The 21,165-nt window shown below is 31.0% G+C and overlaps 1 protein-coding gene across 1 annotated transcript in view; it reads left to right on the top strand.

Annotated features, from left to right (window-relative positions):
• Positions 1-21,165, top strand: part of LOC136970675 (BRCA2-interacting transcriptional repressor EMSY) — a 72,345-nt gene that overhangs the window by 35,561 nt on the left and 15,619 nt on the right. The window contains exons 8-13 of the mRNA XM_067265137.1: positions 1,015-1,216; positions 3,533-3,799; positions 4,459-4,590; positions 5,903-6,180; positions 17,195-17,410; positions 18,892-19,069. Of these exons, the coding sequence (XP_067121238.1) occupies positions 1,015-1,216; positions 3,533-3,799; positions 4,459-4,590; positions 5,903-6,180; positions 17,195-17,410; positions 18,892-19,069 (1,273 nt within the window). The remainder of the gene's footprint in view (positions 1-1,014; positions 1,217-3,532; positions 3,800-4,458; positions 4,591-5,902; positions 6,181-17,194; positions 17,411-18,891; positions 19,070-21,165) is intronic.

Below are 21,165 nucleotides of genomic sequence, written 5' to 3'. Positions count from 1 at the left end.
CAAAATGAAACTTATTTATGGCACAAAATCAACAATTTTTATTCTTGACAGAGGTATTATGTATAAAAAACATTCTAATGTGTGTAATGTTTCTACATTCAAAACATTGAATATGCTATTAAATTGAGAAAAATATAATGTTTTTTATTTTATTTTATGAACATTTGAACCATTCAAACTCAAGTAATTTCTCATTCAATTCATAAAATGAATTGAAATTTAACTCAATCAATTCTAAAATGAATCAAATTCAATTAGAATTTGATTCATTTTAGAACAGTGTCAAGTGAAGAAGCTCAGGTTGTACACAAACAAAAGTGCTTTTAATTAATTAATTCAGTTTTTTTAAAAAACTGTTTAATATCATGATTATATGAACTTTGTTTTTATTTAATATAAAATAAAATATATTTTTAAACTTTGTTAATATATTTAATTGTAGAGAAAAATATTACTGAATGCATTCCAAATGTTTAGATTAAATATTTATATTAAAGTGAGTTTGATAGTTTAAGTTTTTTTAATGAAAATATGTACAGTAGAGACTCGTTAATCGGAACCCCGGTAATCGGAATCGCCGGTAATCGGAACGATTTTCAGTCGGACTGTGTCGTGCTGAATCGAACGTTTTTGATACTAAATTTACTTCTAAAGTATAATTTTCATGTTTTTATATTCTTCAATATATTTATTTTGTTTGTACAAAATGCAGAAAGAATTTTTAACGATACGATAGCCTCGATTATTATTATAAAAATTTTCGTTAGGCTTAAAATCGACGAAAATTCAACACGAAGCGACACGCAACGGAGAAAAATTTGAACATCGGACAGGTTAATATATTTATTCGTACATAATCAGTAATCGGAACAAATCACTAATCTGAACAACCCCAGTCCCCAATTGATTTCGATTTTCGGTTCTCTACTGTATGTATTATATTGTGTTTTAACTGAAAATTATGTTTATTTTACAAGGAGTTTGAATTAAATTTAACCATTTTTACTTTTTTAGCAAGTTGTACTTCAACAACTTCAAACATCAAATGCTTCGACAACTGCAAATGTTTTTCAAAGGTCCGTCAGTATTCCAGTCGTCAAAACCGTTTCTGCAACAGCAACTACAATAACTCAAAAGCAGTCGAAACAAACGGTGTCACCTTCTGTTCAAGGCACATTACTTTTAACAGGGAAAGTTTCAACTACAACAACAACAGGTTAGTTTATTATTATTATACACCATATACATTTCAAACTGTAATAATTCAGTAGAAAAAGTCTTAACTTATGTGAAAGTTGACATTGATATGTAACAAAAATCCAAATCATTCAACCATTTTTTATCGTAAATGGCTATATCCCTACAAAAGATGATTTCCTAAATTATAATTATTAATTTAGATAAGAGATGGTGCCTAACATCTACCTCTAATACCAGATTACTTAATATCTAATCATTAATAATAGCATATTTATAGTCTGATTAATTACAGTGATCATTTGGTTGAGTATTCAATTTATCGGGCTTTGGCAAGTTTATATCTGTACTAATATTAATTTATTAAAAACTAATTTTCTTAAAATCACTTTCTGGTAAATGAAGAATTTTGAACAAAAAATGAAATACTTTTATCAGAAGGTCAATAGCTAGGGGTGATCTACCCAATTCAGATCTTATCAAGGATCAAGAAACAGGGATTTAAATGGAAAATACACTTAAAAATTATAGTTGAACCTTTTCTAATTTTTTTACAATATTAGTGATCCAAATTAGAAACATATAGCTTATACTTAACTATTGAGTCATAAAGTCTAAGATAATTCGTAACAGAAGATAGTTTTTGTTAACAGTTTCATTGTATTTGACAATTTAAATTTAGAATTTAGCAATAATTTTTTTGAAATGAAAGGAAAACAATCTTTGATAAGAGAAATAATGCCTGAATATTTAAAATTTGACACTATTTCTAACTTTTTACTCAATAAATAGATATTATTGGCTTTTCCAAGTTTCAAAATATATTATTTTTGATTTAACTTCATTAATTATCAACTTATTATTTTTACAATATTCAACTAGAATATTGAATTTCAATTGATGAGTAACAACAGAATTTGATAGCAAGAAAACATTGTCCACAAACAAAAGACAGTCAGCTCAATAAAGTGCCTAATAAGCCTGACTGTTGGGTTGCCTATACCAACTATCAGGTTTATTAGGCACTTGACTCTTGTTGAGTTACTTCAGCATTTGTTTGGGAGTGTTGTTTGCACCTCAGTGAGTTGGTTATTCATAATAGGGTCTTTCTCTTGTGGGTGACAGGACATGAGGATATCGTTGGCAATGTAAGTGCTGATTTAATGGTCAAACAGGATCTTTCAAATCATTTCATAGGGCCCAAACCAGCTCTTACTATTTCTTGTGATACTTTCTTTAGAACTGTTAAAGACTGGACTACTTCCAATCAGTTTAAGTAGTGGAGTTTAACAATTGGTTTAATGCAGAACAAGACTTTTTGTCTAGCCTGCTCACTAGGCAAACTAAAGATTTCCTGTCTTTTGACAAGAATCGCATTTGCTTTTTGATCAGTGTTGTGACTGGTTTTGGTCACTTTTGTAAACATCTGTTCCGAGTGAAACTTTTCTTCTCAGCCTCTTGCCACTTTTGCAGATCTGCTGAAGGAGGTTCTTCTGTATCTTATTTGTGAGTGTGCAAACCTCTGTTTAGTCATTTTAAAATGCTCCCCGACTATGGGATACAATACCGAATTCTTCTATCCAGAAATTCAAACAATTCACCAATATGAATTTCTAAACACATTAATTAAACATATTGGTCTTAGGTCTGTTGGCAAAGACCTAAGACCTTTGTATATTCTAATAATATAATACAGTAGATCCCCCTATAACACGGAACTTATCTACCATGTTATAGGGGGTCTGCTATACTTTTATGACATCATAGGATAAAGGTTTGGATTATTAGTATCTTATTAACATTACAAGATTGTGTTTTTCTTTTACTTTGGCATGTATGTATTTATTATTACAATAATATATTTGATTTTTTGTTATAATGACTCCTGTATAAATTCCAAACATAAGAAAAAAGTAAAGATTTATTATGTTATAAATTAAAACCTTTTGAATTGATGACTGAAATTTTCAGTGCCTGTTTAGAAAATGTATTTCTCGTATTTAGTGTTTTGTTAAATATGAGAAATATTCTATTATTTGAAATTATTTTTGTAGAAGGTACTTATGATATAACTAGAACGTGAAATTTGAAGTATAGTATAATATTTGCACATACGAAAGAAAATTATATCGTACATATCTTCTAAAACGTGATCGCTTAATTCATTTATTTATTATATATTAACAATTTTGGGGATATTTTAGACATATTTTACTTAAGAATAAATAATTAAGCTAAAGAATTTGTTGTGTCATTTTAATGTTCTTTATGCATTAAATTAAGCAGTTTTCTCAAAGTTCAGAATTCTAAATATGAATTTTATTACTATTTTTAGGTCAGAGTCATCCATTGAGTGTGCCTATTGCAACCGTAGGCACGGTAGCAAGAACCCGTCCAAAAACTTTACCTCCGCCGAGACAATCTATAAGACCGAGAAGCAGTGTTTTGTCCATAAATCAAAACAGAATGCAATTTGTTGGGCAGAATTTTACAAGTCAGTTACCTACTCCGGTAGCCAAATCTTCATTACAAATTGGTACACCTATTCAAGTAAAACAAGTATCTTCTGATGGAAGAACAGTTCAAATTCGGCAAGAAGGAGGTTAGTTTATGAAAGAAATTTAGATTAAGATTTGTTTAATAATTATTATTTTACCATTTCTTATAACTAAATATTTAACATTGTTATAAAATTTTTTATATATTTATTTTAATTATTATTTATTGTAAAGATACAAGAAATTATATTTTCTAATCAAAATTTCAGCTGTAATTCTATGTAAAGTAATTGTGAACTGCATAAATTAATTTTTTGCTGCATTAGATTTAATGTCACTGTAAGTATCTCTCAGTATCTGGGTAACTTAGTGGTATAAAATTATATATAGAGCGCTAATCAGTTAAATACAGGGTGCTGAAAGAACCCTCTGTATTTCATTAATTAATACATGTTTTTCACTGTCAAATTAATAAATTATGTAAGGCATAAGGTATTTTTATATTAAATTCAGAATAACTACTTTCAAAAATACTTCAATTTTAGAATTGTTTTAATGAGAAGTACCGGTACACAGAAAAATACAGATGTGTACAAGGAATATAAAAATCCAAGTACAATAATATGTAAAATTATACTTTGAAGCATATGTTTGAATACGCATATAGCGAATAATTATTCCCTATGTATTTAGAAAAATCTTAAACATGATTTTATTACTGTTAAAGTATGAAATTTATTTTATAGAACTGGTTATTTTTAAGGTGTAAAAATAGTGGCGCAAGGATTACCTATAGCAGCCAGTAAAATTTTGCCAAAACCATCCACTTCTCCCATTGTTATGGTGTCTTCTACTCAAGGTTCTAATGCATCTAAATTTTCAGCCTCTTCAACAGGTGAGCATGTTATTTTTTATAACTAATAACTTTTTTTGTGGACATTATGAATCATATAATTGTCAAAGATAATTTTCAATTTAGACATTGACTTTAAAAGAATATGCCTGCTTGGTTATCTATTTATTTATTTCATTTTTTTTAAATAATTAAAATATTTTTCTTTAGGATTACTTAAATATATTATAGTGACTCTAGAAAGAAATTTATGTAAAGCAAATTCAAAATCTTACACATTTCTGAGAACATCATCAAACAATAACATAACTCAAGCCTATATGATTTGGAAGAACTCTTTCAAATCATATACAACGAATATAAGTATAACAAACATTGCAAAGCCCAATATGTATATAGAAACATCACCAAATGATCGCCTAAGTAATCGAGCTGTAACTCTTTGCTAATTTTTTATAATTAATACTAAGTAATTTGCTACTAGTGGCAGACATTAGGTGCCAACATATATACCTTGCTGGGTAAAACATAAGCTGGCTGAGTGCCATTGTGGGGTTGTACTTAGGCCGTGGGTATAGGAGTCATCCCCAGCCAGCATCGTGATTAACCATGTAAGGTTATACCTAAATTTAAATAATCTGGAAGCGAAGGCTTGTTCCGGGTCCAGGTGGCACGACTGGCAAGCGGATTGCACGGCAAGTGGAGGTTGTGGGTTCAAGCCCCACTCTGAATCAGTTCTTTTCTTCCAGATGGTTCTAAATTATTTAATAAATTATTAAAATGATAATTATTAATTTAGTTAAGAGACGGCACCTAACGTCTACCTCTAGTAGCAAATTACTTAGTATTAATTATTAAAAATTAGCAAAGTGTAGGCGATCGTTTCATGATGTTTCCATATACAATGAAATTCATTTATTTTAGTATATATTCTAATAAATATTTGATTAACAAATCCAAACAATTTTATTTTAAATTATTAAGTTTATAAATAAATGCTGCCAATTTGATATCAATATATTAAACTCTTGTAACAACTCTTAACTCAATTTAATTAATTAATACCAAACAATCGGTTAAATTATCTGGCTATTTTTGGGCTATGTTAATGATTAGTTACTAATTAATTTGACTAGAGGTAGTTGGATATGCCACTATCTGTTAATAATTTTAGTAATTATAATAAATTAATTCTAAAGTTACTAGTGTAGCCTTGTGCATAAGAAAATAACAAATAAAATATTTTGTGTTGTAGTAATATTAAATCACTTGAAATACATCTGTAAAATTTTAATTTTACAATTAAATGAATACAGAAAATAGATTAAAAACTGAAAATTAATGAATGTTTCAGTTATCCAAAATCAAATTGGTACCAAAATGGTCAGTATATCATCACCTCAAAACAACCAATCTTCAAACAAAGTTGCCACAATCGGAAATGTTTCGTTAGTGTCTCGTACTTCACAAGCGTTCTCGACTAGAACCGGGTCGGCAGTCGTCCAGTCTCCTGGCATTAAACCAAACGTAATAGTAGTTCATAAAGCACAAGTTTGGCCGCAATCTCAAGGGCAGGGAACGACTATTGTCGTTTCGGGAAATCCTGTTCCAAAGCTCTCTACAGAAACTGTGGTATGTTCACTTGTTTTTAATGATTATTTTTTATATTATATTTTAAATTTACTGTGATTTAAATTATATAGTCTAGTAAAATACAGTAATACCTCGGTTTTTGTTGACTTTGGTTACCGTCGGTTTCGGTTTTCATCGATTTTTTTCGCAAAAAATTTGTCTTGGTTTTTGTCGGCGTGCCCAAGCAACATTGCTGCTAATTTTGCAAAAACAAAGGGCGACTCATGCATTTTCCGGCTCAGTGGGGCATTATTTCTTGTTCTGTGAGCGTTACCCCGTGATAGCCCACCATTTCCTGAATACTGAGAGTTCGGTCGTGGGTTTGCACTTCGCCAGGACGAGCTAGTCACGTGGCGTTTTCCAGGTTTTCTCCACATCTGTAAGGCCTGAATAGAGGCCAGTTACCCTTAAACAGACCTCCTGGAAGGCATTATTCCCTGTGATACGACCATCATAAATGCATACAACTGCTATTATGTGACAATTACGTCACACTTTACCATGGAGCGATATAGGCTAAAGCTCATGTCCAACTAACTTCTACAAGACAAGACACTACTCCACTCCATGCATATAGCCAAACAATTCCATTGCTTTCCTTTAGATTAGTTTTTTTATATTAATTTCTTATTGCTTTTAGTATTTAATGTTATATTAATTCTCTATAAAATGTGTTTTTAGTATGTATTGTGGACTGTCTAGAACGAATTAATTGAATTTACATTGATTCATATGGAAATAATTGCCTCGGTTTTTGTCGGTTTTGGATTTCGTTGATTGTTTTCGGACGAATTATTGACGATAACCGGCGTATCACTCTATATATAAATGAATAATAGTTCTTGATGGGAATTTATATTGATAATAAAACAAAGTATTACTGGACGAATATTATGTTGATGAGCTCCTTCATTAATTCTAGTTTCAACTACAGAATTTTTAGTAAATACTTCTTGTAGTATAGTCAACTATACTACAAGAAGTATTTACTAAAAATTTTGTAGTTAATATGGTTCTAGTTAGTAAGAAAACAGTTAAAAATGCAGTGTTAACAAAAAATAGTTTAAATTAGAGAAAAATAATAACAATTGTAATTATCAAAAAAGACTTTATTAGGCCTTATTATTTTAATCATCGTTATCTGTTCATTCTATGTTCTTCACTATTTATTGGAACATGCATGCTGTTGTGACATTTTGATATGCAAAGGTTTACAGTAGAGACTCGTAAATCAGCACCCCGGTAATCGGAATCGCCGGTAATCGGCACGATTTTCAGTCGGACTGTGTCGTGCTGAATCGAACGTTTTTGATACTAGATTTACTTCTAAAGTATAATTTTCATGTTTTTATATTCTTCAATATATTTATTTTGTTTGTACAAAATGCAGAAAGAATTTTTAACGATACGATAGCCTCGATTATTATTATAAAAATTTTTGTTAGGCTTAAAATCGACGAAAAATTCAACACGAAGCGACACGCAACAGAGAAAAATTTGAACATCGGACAGGTTAATATATTTATTCGTACATAAACCGTAATCGGAACAAATCCCTAATCTGAACAACTCCAGTCCCCAATTGATTTCGATTTTCAGTTCACTACTGTATTTATTGTTTGTAGAAGCATCACTTTGAAGTTCAGTTCTTCTTGCATGCATAGCAAATAAACCCTTGTCGTGTTCCTCAGCTTGCTGCAATTCTCAGAAAAATTTTCTGATGTACCTTTTATTAAGTCAATAAAACTTGGATGAAAAGCATCAAATTCAGATATGAAAGAAATAATTATTTATCAGATGTTTTTATTTAATTTTTGGGTTAATATTTCTTTTAATGTTATTAAGGTTAAGTGAACATACCTGCAATATAGCCCATTCAAAACTCTATCCTTTGTTCCAAACTTGTAGACACTCAATTTCTTTCAGGCCTGACTTCTGTTAGGTTTCAAAACTTTGCCTTTGCCCTGTCCACATAAAATAATGCTATTTTGTATGTCAGCTAGAGGATGTGTTGTGTCTAAATTTATTTTCATTGGCCTACTTCGTATGGACTTCTTTTATTAGTGAAGAGCTATGACAAACTGGCTTGTACCACTTTGTCCTCTTTGTCACCATTTTCAGTTTATTCTTGCTCTTCATTTATCTGCTTGATGACGTTTTGAAGTTCATCCACATCCTGGATATTTTTAATGACTTCAGGCTGTAATGTTGTTGTTGTTGTTGTAAGATCAGTTCTTAACTCAATACTGAACACAGTTATGTACAGCAATAGTTAAATCTCTGAATGAGGAACTCTTGTTTTTTCATAAAATGCACAAAATGGAGATCATTTGACCAATTCTTGTTATATTTGTCTTTCTTCTATAAAGCTAACATATTTTCTATGTCCCGGTTGAGTGTGTTATAGTTTTCTATGAACAGTCTTTAACTCTGGCCAGAGAGTGCATAGCTTCTCTATTATAATGTTGACAAACTGACTTCTATTGTTGGGATGCAAAATACAGATGGTGGCAAATGTTAAGAGATATCAGTTAACTGAAATGCAATCTTTTCAGCCCTCTTGCTTTAGAGCAGTGGTCTCCAACCCTATGCCCGACTTGATCAAATAAGTTCTGTTAAATCATAATTAACTTTGAAACTTGGTCAACTTGAGATTATATGTTGATTTGACAATGGCTGTTCATTTATAAGTAAAAAATAGGTTTGAAAACTAAGCATTTCTTTTTACTTCTTTTCTGTTGTCATGTTTTGCACATCGATAAAAAAAATATTTCTTATTTCAGTTGTTATGTTGGCATGCTTTCTTGATGTTTCCGTTTTTAGTCTTGACTGCCATGCCCTAGGGCTACATGAGTACTTTCAGTAATGTGAGGTTAGCCGATTGGGTGAAAAGATGTTGCGACAGTCAAGCGGTCAACACTGCCGTGTGGGAGTGGAAGAATTTCACAGAGACAGGTTTTCCATCTCAAAACCGTTTAATAAAATAAAAATTTCTTACAATATTTCCTTGAACAAAGGGGTAACACAGCACAAAGCACGAGAATTAAGTCCAAATAAAGTTCAAATGTTCGGGATTTCTTTTCCTACAGTTCGGCGTGGACGGTGAAATGATCGTAGACCCCGAGGCGTTGGGCACGACTTCAGGTGATTTTTCTCCGAGGAACCTGGATGGCACTAGGCGACACGACAGAGAGGTTGTTTCCACGATGTCCAAAAAGTTCCCTCCTAATTTTACGGAAGCACACACGTCCAAGATAGGACGAGCCAAGTACTGAGAGAACTAATGACCGAGAACGTCATCATCTCTTTTTCTTCGGGTTTTATAACTTTCCTTTGAGTCCCAGATCGAACATTCCGATAGGTCGATGTCGACTTGCCTCCGCTCTCTAATTGGTCCCCCCCTCGTTACGCATTGTAACGAGATCGGAACCCCGGTCGTCGGATGAGTCAACATCGACTGACAATTCGATTCCTACCGAAGATGTTCGATCTAAGTACTCAAATTCATCTATTGTTTTAACCTGAGAAGTCCGACTTTCTTGGAAATCTCTACAGACATGCCCTTTTACGGACATAAAACATTCATTTTTCGTTTTCCCGTTTTTTCTTGTTGATGGTTTTTTCAACATAAATTTATAATAATAATAATAATTATTATTGGCTTCTATTCCAAAACAAAAAAAGAGTAATGCAAATGATGAAATTACAGCAGTTTTCTATCTTTTTTTTTCTTAATCTATGGTTTGCTGTGGCGTTCACTATGCGAACTAGTGGTGGGCTATCTGAAGCTGACTTGAAACGCAAAAAAAGAGAAAAAAAAAATTTCTTTTCCTCTTTTCGCACAAAGTCTAGACCCATTTCCGAAGCTTCACAGTAACACCAAATACAATAGAGCGTTGTTTATCCGAATCAATTGAGGACTGGGGTTGTTCAGATAACTGATTTTTTCGGATAACCAATTATGTACAAAAAAATATATTAACCTATCCAATGTTGAAATTTTTCTGTGTTGCGTGTCGCTTTGTGTTGAATTTTCGTCAATTTTAAATCTAACAAAAATTTTTATAATAATAATCGAGGCTATTGTATCGTTAAAAATTATTTTTTTATTTTGTGCAAACAAAATAAATATATTGAAAAATATAAAAACAAAAAAATTATACTTTAGAAGTTAATCTAGTATCAAAAACGTTCGATTTGGCACGACACAGTCCGACTGGAAAGCTTTTGGATAACCGACGTTTCGGTTAACCGGCTTTTGGATAAATGACGCTCTATTGTACTTCATCAACTGGCAAATAATATTGTATGGGTTTGCCATTTGTAATCAACTTTTTTGTTTCACCAATCCCAGGAACATTAAATTTTTTTCCAGTCTTTTATATTGCAAAAGAACAGGCAAAGTAACTTCTTTGGTCTCTGCCAAAAGCTTATGTTGATCTTTGTTGCCATTACATTCACAGTGCTCTCTCTCTCTCTCTCTCTCTCTCTCTATTTTTTTTTCTAAAGTAAGAAATTTTTCCATGAAACACACTTTTTGCCTTCTCTTTGGATACTTCTTCCATTGTATTGCATCAGTTATATCAAATAAACATATTATACACAGTAATTACTATTAATGACTTCCTGGAGACTTCTTAAATGCACAATAAACTAAAACCTCAAACTTGAACATAACTTTCAATGCACATCACTCAGTGGCAAGTAGAAAATTGACAACTTACAACTTAAATAACTAATAGTACGAGGTTGTTGACCTTCAAAACAGAATAGCACAGTTTATTTTGACAAATAATGGGTAGAATTGGTGAAGAATTGGTGCTAGTCTGAATTGGTCTAAAACACTTTTAATTGATTTATTTCATTAAGAACAAGTTTGGCATAGTAAAAACTAAATACTTCAGAAACATAGCTTTTCTCAGTAAGTATTAGATTTTACTAACAACAGACAGTGAATTCTAGATTTAACTAATTAAAACTAGAATAAACAATGTATTTTGTTAATTCTAGTTTTGCCTAGTAATTTTGGGTTATGACTAACATATATATATTAATCTCAATTTTTATTAATATAAAACCATTAATTAATTATCATCTAAAAAGTATTTCACCTCAGTATTTTAATAGTAACATGCAAATTAATAGACTGTGTAAAAGCATATTATTCTGAAATCAGTTGGTAGATTAATTCAGTTCGGTATTTTACGTGAACAGCTTTTTATTTTTGTCATAATTTCATAAGTACAGTGGTACCTTGACTTATGAATGTCCCAACTTACGAGTTTTTTGAGGTACAAGCCGTCTGTCGGCTGACGTTTTGTTTTGAGTTGAGAGCTAAAATTCGGGTTTCAAGTCAGCTTCAGATAGCCCACCACTAGTTCGCATAGTGAACGCCACAGCAAACCATAGATTAAGAAAAAAAAAAGATAGAAAACTGCTGTAATTTCATCATTTGCATTACTCTTCCAATGTCTGACATGCTAGCTTATAGAAAAACATGTGATCGAGTGATGTAGGCATTAGTTCACTTCCATGTTGTGTGTGGTGCCACCTCTTTTATTTCTTGAACTTTCCATCTTTTCTTTCTTTATCTATGCAGCAAACACGACAACGTTTGCAAAACCAGTTTATTGCCGTACATTCTATTGTGTTTTTATACAATATTCGTTGTTTACAAGTACATTTTTCTTATTTAAAAATATGTAACAAAAAAATTGCAGTGTTTTGGAGGTCCGGAACAGATTAACGGAATTTCAATTCATTTCAATGGGGAAAATTTATTTGACATATGAGTAATTGGAATTACGAGTTTCATCATGGAATGAATTAAACTCGTAAGTCAACATACCGCTGTATTTACAGTAATTATTTTTAGATGATCATTACATGAAATTTTGAGGCACAAATGTAGGTATCAAAGACAGATTTCCTATATTCTTGATTTCTTCAAATCTAGTATTTAATATATTAAAACCCAACAAAATATAAGTTTGGTAAGTCCAATTTTTCATTCTTAACAAATGATTTTGAAACTGTTACACTTGAAAAACAATATACAATGAGCAATTATTTATTGTGACCTTGTTACAATGCCAGGCTGCAATTTTTAACCATATTTATTTAATTTAAAATATATGCTCTCCACCTCAAATTAGTAGTGGCTTGTTTCCATACATCATATTTTAACTTTAACAATAGAATCACTTCGGTCATCTATTAACTCCTTTTGGGGGAAAGTTTTCAATTGAAATGAAATAATGTGACTTCCGGTTTGCATCAGAAGTTTGTATATAGTTAATCAGGTCCTCCTGCCTCTAAGGTTTCCATAGCTGATCTCATCTTTCGTCTATCTAACTCCATTCTTAAGATTTAGAAAAGATGGACGGATGACAGTGGAAATTTATTTTTTAAGCTGCAATTTTTTCAAATTGCAGCTTAAAAAATCTAATTTTTATTCTCCAAGTCAGGGATGGGCAACCTTTTTCTATGTAAGGGCCGCATTTCAAAACTTTTGAACTGACGCGGGCCGCACACAAGAGAAAAGAGGGGGGAACTGTCGGTAAATCACAATTCTTTATTCATATATAATTATAAATTAGCATAGGTATACTTAATATAGCTTCTGGCATCGATCTAAACATAATATATCGGAAATATTTGGTTAAATATCAGTCACTGCTAGTTTTAAATTAGTTTCGATGTGTCTGTTAGCCGGTTTCTTGTTTTAATTTTTACTAAATTCATTGCGAAAAAACTTTTCACAAATATAAGTTGTAGAAAATAACATTTGAATTTTTAATTTTAGTTTTTTCGCTGGATGAGAAATTTTTTGTATAAATAAAAAAGGCGTAGTCGTTTCCAAAACTTGGTCGATCACCGTTTATTTCGTTAACATGTTCTAGAATAAAGATTCGGACGATCCGACCTTCCTTTTTAGGCTACATGATCGCCCAGAAAACAATTCCTTTAAAACATAGAAATAATCCAATTAAAAATATAAAATTTGTAAAAATTGGAATTGGTGACCTTACGACGCCTTTGAATTCATCCTTGACTTCCAGTCGGGAGTTCTGGATCCTTATATCCACGTGAAAAGTTGCGCTGTTTAATGTAGATTATCCTCCTCCCTCTGGCGGCGATTTCTTTTAAAACTTTTTAATTTTAGTTTTTTCGCTGGATGAGAAATTTTTTGTATAAATAAAAAAGACGTAGTCGTTTCCAAAACTTGGTCGATCACCGTTTATTTCGTTAACATGTTCTAGAATAAAGATTTTCCACTAATGAAGATTTTCCACTAAAGATTTTCCATAAAAGGAACTTTCACGTGGATATAAGGATCCAGAACTCCCGACTGGAAGTCAAGGATGAATTCAAAGGCGTCGTAAGGTCACCAATTCCAATTTTTACAAATTTTATATTTTTAATTGGATTATTTCTATGTTTTAAAGGAATTGTTTTCTGGGCGATCATGTAGCCTAAAAAGGAAGGTCGGATCGTCCGAATCTTTATTCTAGAACATGTTAACGAAATAAACGGTGATCGACCAAGTTTTGGAAACGACTACGCCTTTTTATTTATACATTTGAATTTTTGTCGAATATCTCATTAAGCTGGGAAATTGATATATTTATTCATATTTTATGCCATGCGGGTCGCAAAAAATATTACTGCGGGCCGCATGCGGCCCGAAGGCCGCGGGTTGCCCATTCCTGCTCCAAGTAATGTGGGTAATGTATTTTTCATTGGATATTTATGTCATTACAGTAAAAATAATTTTTTTTCTATACTAAAAATGATATACATTAACTACGTTGACTGCCACGTGAACTTTTTCAGGATTCTGTATGTAAAACGCCAACTTAATTTAATTATATTATATTATTAAAAACTCTAATCAGAGTACATAGAAATAATCAAAAAGCATATAGAATGTGTTTTTCTTAAAATAAAGGTATTACGAATTATCTCGTAGTTGGCTTATGTAACAGAAAGCTCTTCGCTAAAGCCAAACTACGAGTTAATTCGTGCACAGACACGATTCGTCCTGTCACTTCGCTACAGCCAATCAGAGATGTGCGTCTAAATTCATTAGTAATAAATCGGATATAGAGGCGAGCACATCACATTTACGTCTTTTTTGAGAGTGTTATTTTTTATTTATTTTTATAATCAAATTATAAATATCCCAATATGGATAAGAAAAGACCACTGACTAAAAAACAACTTGATTACTACACTAATCTAAGTGATTCAGAATCTGACAAAATTTTTGGTGAGGATGGTAACGACAGTAGCGATTATGTACCATCTGAGGATTCAAGTGAGGACAGTGATTATGACGTCGTCTCCGAACCTGAAGATGAGACTATTCTTGAACCTGAAGGCAATGACGATGCGTCTCAAGCAACCACATCAAATCCAAACGATAATTTGTGGACAGAAACTCAACAAAATCCTGAACTATTTATTTTCCAAGAAAATGTTGGTTTGAAATTGGATACGACAAACCTTACAGTGCAAATGCTGGTAGACCTATTTTTTTCGGAAGAATTTCTTGCATTACTGGTCGAACAAACGAATTTGTATGCTGCACAAGAAATTGCAAAACATAAAGAAATAAAAAAATCTAAAAGGGTATCACAGTGGAAAGACGTCAGCACTGCAGAAATGAAAGTTTTTATTGGACTTGTATTACAAATGGGTCCTTGTTCTTTTCCTTCAATAGAACATTACTGGAGCACAAACGAATTGTATAATATAATGTTTTGGCGATCACATATGAGTCGAAATAAATTCCAATTGTTACTGCGTTATTTTCATTTAGTTGATAGCTCAATACCATCTTCTGACAGATTATATAAGGTAAGACCTATACTAAACCATTTCAATAATATTATGCACCAAAACTATGTGCCTGATAAAAATATGTGTATCGATGAATCAATGATGTTGTGGCGTGGAAGATTGCATTTTCGCCAGTACATAAAAAATAAAAAACACAAATACGGTGTCAAACTGTATGAACTATGTGAATCCGATGGTATTGTTATGAAAATATCAATTTACAGCGGAAAATCTGAAGGAATTGACAGTAATTTAGGCCACACTACTGATGTTGTCTTACACTTACTTGAAGACTATCTTGATAAGGGATATACCGTATACATGGATAATTTTTATAATTCTGTTGCTCTTACGAAATTACTGACTACACGAAAAACTTATGTGTGTGGAACTCTGCGAAATAACAGAAAGGGGAATCCCAGAGATGTAATAAATCGAAAACTGAAAAAGGGGGAGTTTATTTGGCAGCGAAATGGTCCTGTTACTGTATGTAAATGGAAAGACAAACGAGAAGTCCTTACCATTTCAAACATGCACGTTGTTGAAATGGTAGAGGTGTTCAATCGCAATGGAAAATGTTCGATGAAACCGAATATAATTCGAGATTATAATCATGGAATGTCTGGCATTGACCGATCAGATCAAATGCTATCGTACTACACAGCTCTAAGAAAGACTATTAGATGGCCCAAAAAGGTTGCATTACATATTATAGAGATATATATACATAATGTGCACAAACTCTTTCAAAAAGCAACTTCTTCTAAAATAAAACTTATAAAGTTTAGAGAAGCATTCGTCAAAGCGTTGATTGGAGAAGAGATTCAACCAGTTTCAAAAAAAATTAAATTGCAAGAGCTTCACTATTTACAGAGTATCCCACCTACTCAGAAAAAACAACATCCGACAAAGCCATGTCGAATTTGTACCAAAGCTAAGAAACGCCGAGAAACGCGTTATTTCTGTCCAATCTGTCCAGAGAAGCCAGCCCTTTGCGTAGAAGATTGTTTTAAAAATTATCACAAACAATAAAAATATCGTTTTGCTTTTGATTTTGAATAAACTTTTTATGATATTTTCTGTTCATTTAAATTTATGTTTCTGTTTTATAAATTATCACAAACAATAAAAATATTGTTTTGCTTTCGATTTTAAATAAACTTTTTATGATTATATTTTCTGTTCATTTATTAAATGTTCTGTTCATATAAGCCAAACTTGATTTTTTGTTCTTGCCCCTGAAGCTATCTATTCATATTTTATGCCATGCGGGTCGCAAAAAATATTACTGCGGGCCGCATGCGGCCCGAAGGCCGCGGGTTGCCCATTCCTGCTCCAAGTAATGTGGGTAATGTATTTTTCATTGGATATTTATGTCATTACAGTAAAAATAATTTTTTTTCTATACTAAAAATGATATACATTAAAAATACATGGAAGAAAGTAAATTTGTCTTCACGTCTCCATCATGTCCAATAACCAGGAACAAACAGTCTTCCTTTATACCCTGTTTTAGAGGCTATGTGTCAAAGATGTGAAGACTGATTTAGTTTCTTTCATGTATTTTTAATGGTTAAATACCATCAGCCATTTTAATTTAAAATGATATAATTTGTTTTTTAAATAATTTATACTTATAACTCGAAAAATTATATTTAAATTGCAATTTCTGTGAACTAAGAAAGGACTTTTTAAATGAGGTTGGCAAAAAAATAACTACAGTCTATACAAAAAAATAATTATATAGTAGAGTCTTTATAGTCCATCACGTCTAGTAATCTGACACTCTGCACAGTGGCATACATAAAATTTTTGCATTATCCTTTGTCAATATGCAACAGAGAAACACTGATAGATCTGTATAATGTCAGTAGCTAGTTGTTTATTGCATGTGCAATTGGCAAAACAGTCACGTTTGTGATTAATACGATAAACTAACCTGTAAATCAAGTTTATTTTTTACTGCAGTATATACTGTACATACATACAAAATCCAGTTATCTGACAATCTGCTGTAATCCAACACTTGCCACTCTGATATATGGTGGATTACCAATATTCTTTAAGTTTTTTATGTAATTTTTTTATAAATGTTATTTAACTATATGAAAATGATATAGTTAAATAACATTTATAATTTCTTCAGATTAAATTATTTTTCATATTTTAGCAGGAAACAGTTACATATATACAAAAATCAGAAGGCAGTAGAACAAATTCGTCACCCGCGGTTGTATCGGTTTCTTCGTGTACCCCAGCAAATATTTCTGTGTTGAATTCAACAGCCGTCGCTAATTTCGAAGAGTCGGAAAAGAGTGAATCGAGTACAGTAAATCAAGAAAGTAAAACTACATTAAATGTAAATTCTAAACAAGCTGATGAAAAAGTAAGTTTAATAGAATTTGATCATTAATATTGTATAACATAACGATTTATTTTACTACACCTGAAGTAGATTATTAATTATTTATAATTAATGCAAAAAAGCTATCTCATATAATTGTAATCTTAATTAATTTATCTTTTACATAAAAATAAACAAAATTTTAAAAAAAGAAACTTACATTTGAATATTGTTATTTACAAATTGTGTGTGTCGTATATTAGCAGCTATTTTTTCATAATACTTTATTGTAGCATTGATTTTTAATAGGTACTTTTCTTATATGCTCTATTGTACAGTACATTATTTTTAATCAATGTAGTTATCTACAAAATTCAATAATCTGACGGTTAAATTCAGGTTACTATAAATTGAGATTTTACTTGAATTCAGGTTGCAAGATTAAGCTAAAAAGAAATGGAACTTGTTGCTTAGCAATGTATTCCTATTGTTTATGCCAATATCATTTATATCAAGCTATGATTTGTTCCTTCGATTACATATCTATGTTTTGCTGTGATCTTTCGACAAAAAACATCATGTAGCTGCTCCATCTCACTGAGAGTTCCTAACAGAAAACAAGTTCACAACATTGGAACTAGTGGAACTAGTATCTTATTTGTTATATCTAGTGCTGTGATATTTTATTTTATGAAAATTAAAACCCATTTCAAAAGAAAATGATTTGAAGACAGCATACATTTAGAAGGAAATGATTCAAATTATCTTAAACATGACGAATTCTTGGAGAGGTAAAATGCCGTGTAATTTAAAGAAATATAAGCTTAAACCTGCAAAATTAGATTGATAAAAAAAAGTTTAATATCTCGTATCAAATTAACCGTATTAAAAAAGAAAATAAATAAATTGAAATGATGTATTTTCACATTTATATAAGAAATGACAAATGAATTACATTAATTCAAAATGTCATATAAACCAGTGGGTTTTTATTGGACAATGTTAAAAAGCAAATACATCATACTGCATATGTACAATCTTTTATTTATTAAAATAAATTAACTTAGTAACAAAATCAAAATTAGGATTCTTTAAATAAATATATCGATATATAAAATAAGTATACTGAATGAAAGAATCAATATGATTGTTATTTTTTCTCATTAAATAACATGTTTGATTATCGTGGATGACTACAAAACTTAGAGTAGAATTAGCAGTTAATCTATTTCTTTGATTAATGTAAAATACTTGTTATCTGTTTATATCAGAATTTTGTAGTATTTCTTCATACAGTTTCTTAGGGTTGCAATTTTCACACTTAAAAATTTTCCATAAACTCACCCTAATCTTCAGATCAGTGCTAGGTTTATGAAATTTTTAAAATACGTCGGCATTTACTTAATTTTGAATAAATATCCTTGGTGCTATCAGTTATCTAATTAGAATATAGATTTATAGAATATCAAATATTCTATGTAGGAAATACATGTAAACGAAATAATCCATGATTTTGTTTACAGGAAGAAATAGACAAGAAAAATAATCTTCTAGCTGATGTAATTGAAGCTAGCGGGATCTTGTCAGATGGCACAGAATCATTTCCTCCATCTATAAATGCAAAATCTGCATTGTCTAATCAAGAAGAAAAAATATCGGAAGAACTAGAAGAACCGAGCGAAACGGTTGTGATTGAAAAAGGTAATATTTAAATTTGTGATTTGTTGTGAATTGACAGCATGTACTTTCTTTTATGTTTCTAGTAGCTCTAGTACTTTCAAATTATTTTATTACAATAATTAAGAATAGTTTGGAATATACTTCATACATATTCCTGAGTTTTTATTATGTATTTAATTCAAATTCACATCTGTTTATTAAAATCTGGGGACCCAAACTGCAAGAAAAAATGGTTCAGTTCCTGTTTAGGATACTTTTAGAGTTTCCATTTTAGTTTCTGTTCAAGTTCACTTTATCTGAACTGCAAAGAACCAGTAACTGGTTCGGTAGATAGTGGTTTGATTACCAATTAATTAATGAAAACAATAAAATACAAATTTAAAATTATCACATTAACTGTTAAGAGATTCTAGAGAAACATTCATCAATGAAAAGTGTAAGAAATTTTTATTAAACAAAAATCATTATTATAAGTACAAATTAGACAAAAATGACTTGAACAATACATGTATACTGACATGTTTTTCTTTGATAAATTTAAAATTATATTGGTTACCAAATAATAATAGCAAGGTTGAGGCCGAAGTTTTAAATGCAAAAATGTGTACGTCGGATATTCAGGGCCACTTTCCTGTAAGCCTAGAAGTTTGACAATGGTGTTTGGAAAGTCAGCGGAATCGTGTTCGACATTCCAAACGCCATTGTCAAACTTCTAGGCTTACAGGAAAGCGGCGCCGAACATCCAACGTACATGTTTTCGCGTTTAAAACTTCAGCCTCAACCTCGCTAATGTCTAAATTTTTCAAAACATCTTACTAACATTACATTGTTTAGTACTTTAGATTTCTTATTTGTATATAAAGACAATAGAATATATTTGAGTCTAGTAAATTGTCTTTCTACGCTCAATTGTATTGCAGGAACTGCTAAGCAATCTTAGAAAGAAGATTAAAAAAAAATGATTTTTCTTTCTATTCTTATAGTTTAATAAATTTGTATTTTCTCTATCTTTTATTTCATTCATAATTTACTGAGTAAGTAGAAGTGCCATTCATCAGAAGAAAAATTTTTTGTTAGATGTTTGTAATTTTTTCCAATTTCCGAGGGATTTGAGTCTGTTGGGCCTACTTCCTGGCTATAATTTAGTCTAATTAATTTGTATGATCTAATGTTCAGTAAAAAATATTTTGATGTTACATGAAATTAATGCTGAACGACATACTGTTTTCATTTTATTAATTTGGCATTTTGTCTTTTTAAGTGAATTTCAGTATTTTGTTTCTTGACACTCTGATTATCTGACTTTTTTTTTTAATCATTTAATATTACTCTATCAACATTTCAAAGTGTAACCAAATACAGGAAATCCTTATTAATTTGAACTCAGATAGTTCAAAATCCTATTAGTTCAAAACCGTACTTTTGTCTCAGTAGGAGATATTGAGATTTACACATTAAGGAATTCGGTTAGTTTGAAATACGGCTACTTCAAAATTCGAAGTGAAAATTCTGTCTTAACCGTGATATATGTACATTAACTCATTTATTTAAATTGAAGTGCCTCCATGCTATAAGAGAACAATAGACCAAGAACAACTCTAATCTGGTCGATGTGGCTTTGCTTCTACCATAGTGCATTTTCAAGCGTCACCTTATCCATTGAATACCCCTTTTTTTCTCTTATCTCACAAAATTCAGTTGTTTTCGAGATTGCAAAATTGGTCTAAGAGTAGCAGATTAAGATATTTGTAGGGCTCTAGGCTACTACATTTGGGTGACTTACTACTTTTTGAGCCACTTTAAAAATAATTCAGGTTGCATTTTGAGGATTCTGCTTTACTTTTTATAAAACCTGTCTGGCAGCCTGTGATGTTCTCACCAGACACTGGCCGTTTATCTTTACATTTGTGTTGTTATTAATTATTAATTAACAAAAATAGCATTCTGCATTTATAGCTGTATTTCTAACTAGCATTCTGTGTATGTAGCCTTAATAAATTACACCAGTTTCATGGTATTTGGCATATTGTACAGATATATGTAAATCTTGGATAATTTGAAACTCAATAATTTGATAAGTCACAATTATTTATCCCTTGAATTTTGAACTAATGGGA

The sequence above is a fragment of the Centruroides vittatus genome, unplaced genomic scaffold, assembly GCF_030686945.1.
Source record: "Centruroides vittatus isolate TY-2023 unplaced genomic scaffold, ASM3068694v2 contig_2104, whole genome shotgun sequence".
In the NCBI taxonomy this organism is placed as follows: domain Eukaryota; kingdom Metazoa; phylum Arthropoda; class Arachnida; order Scorpiones; family Buthidae; genus Centruroides; species Centruroides vittatus.
The sequence above is the reverse complement of the archived record's forward strand: the minus strand, read 5'-3'. Positions and strand labels throughout refer to the sequence as shown.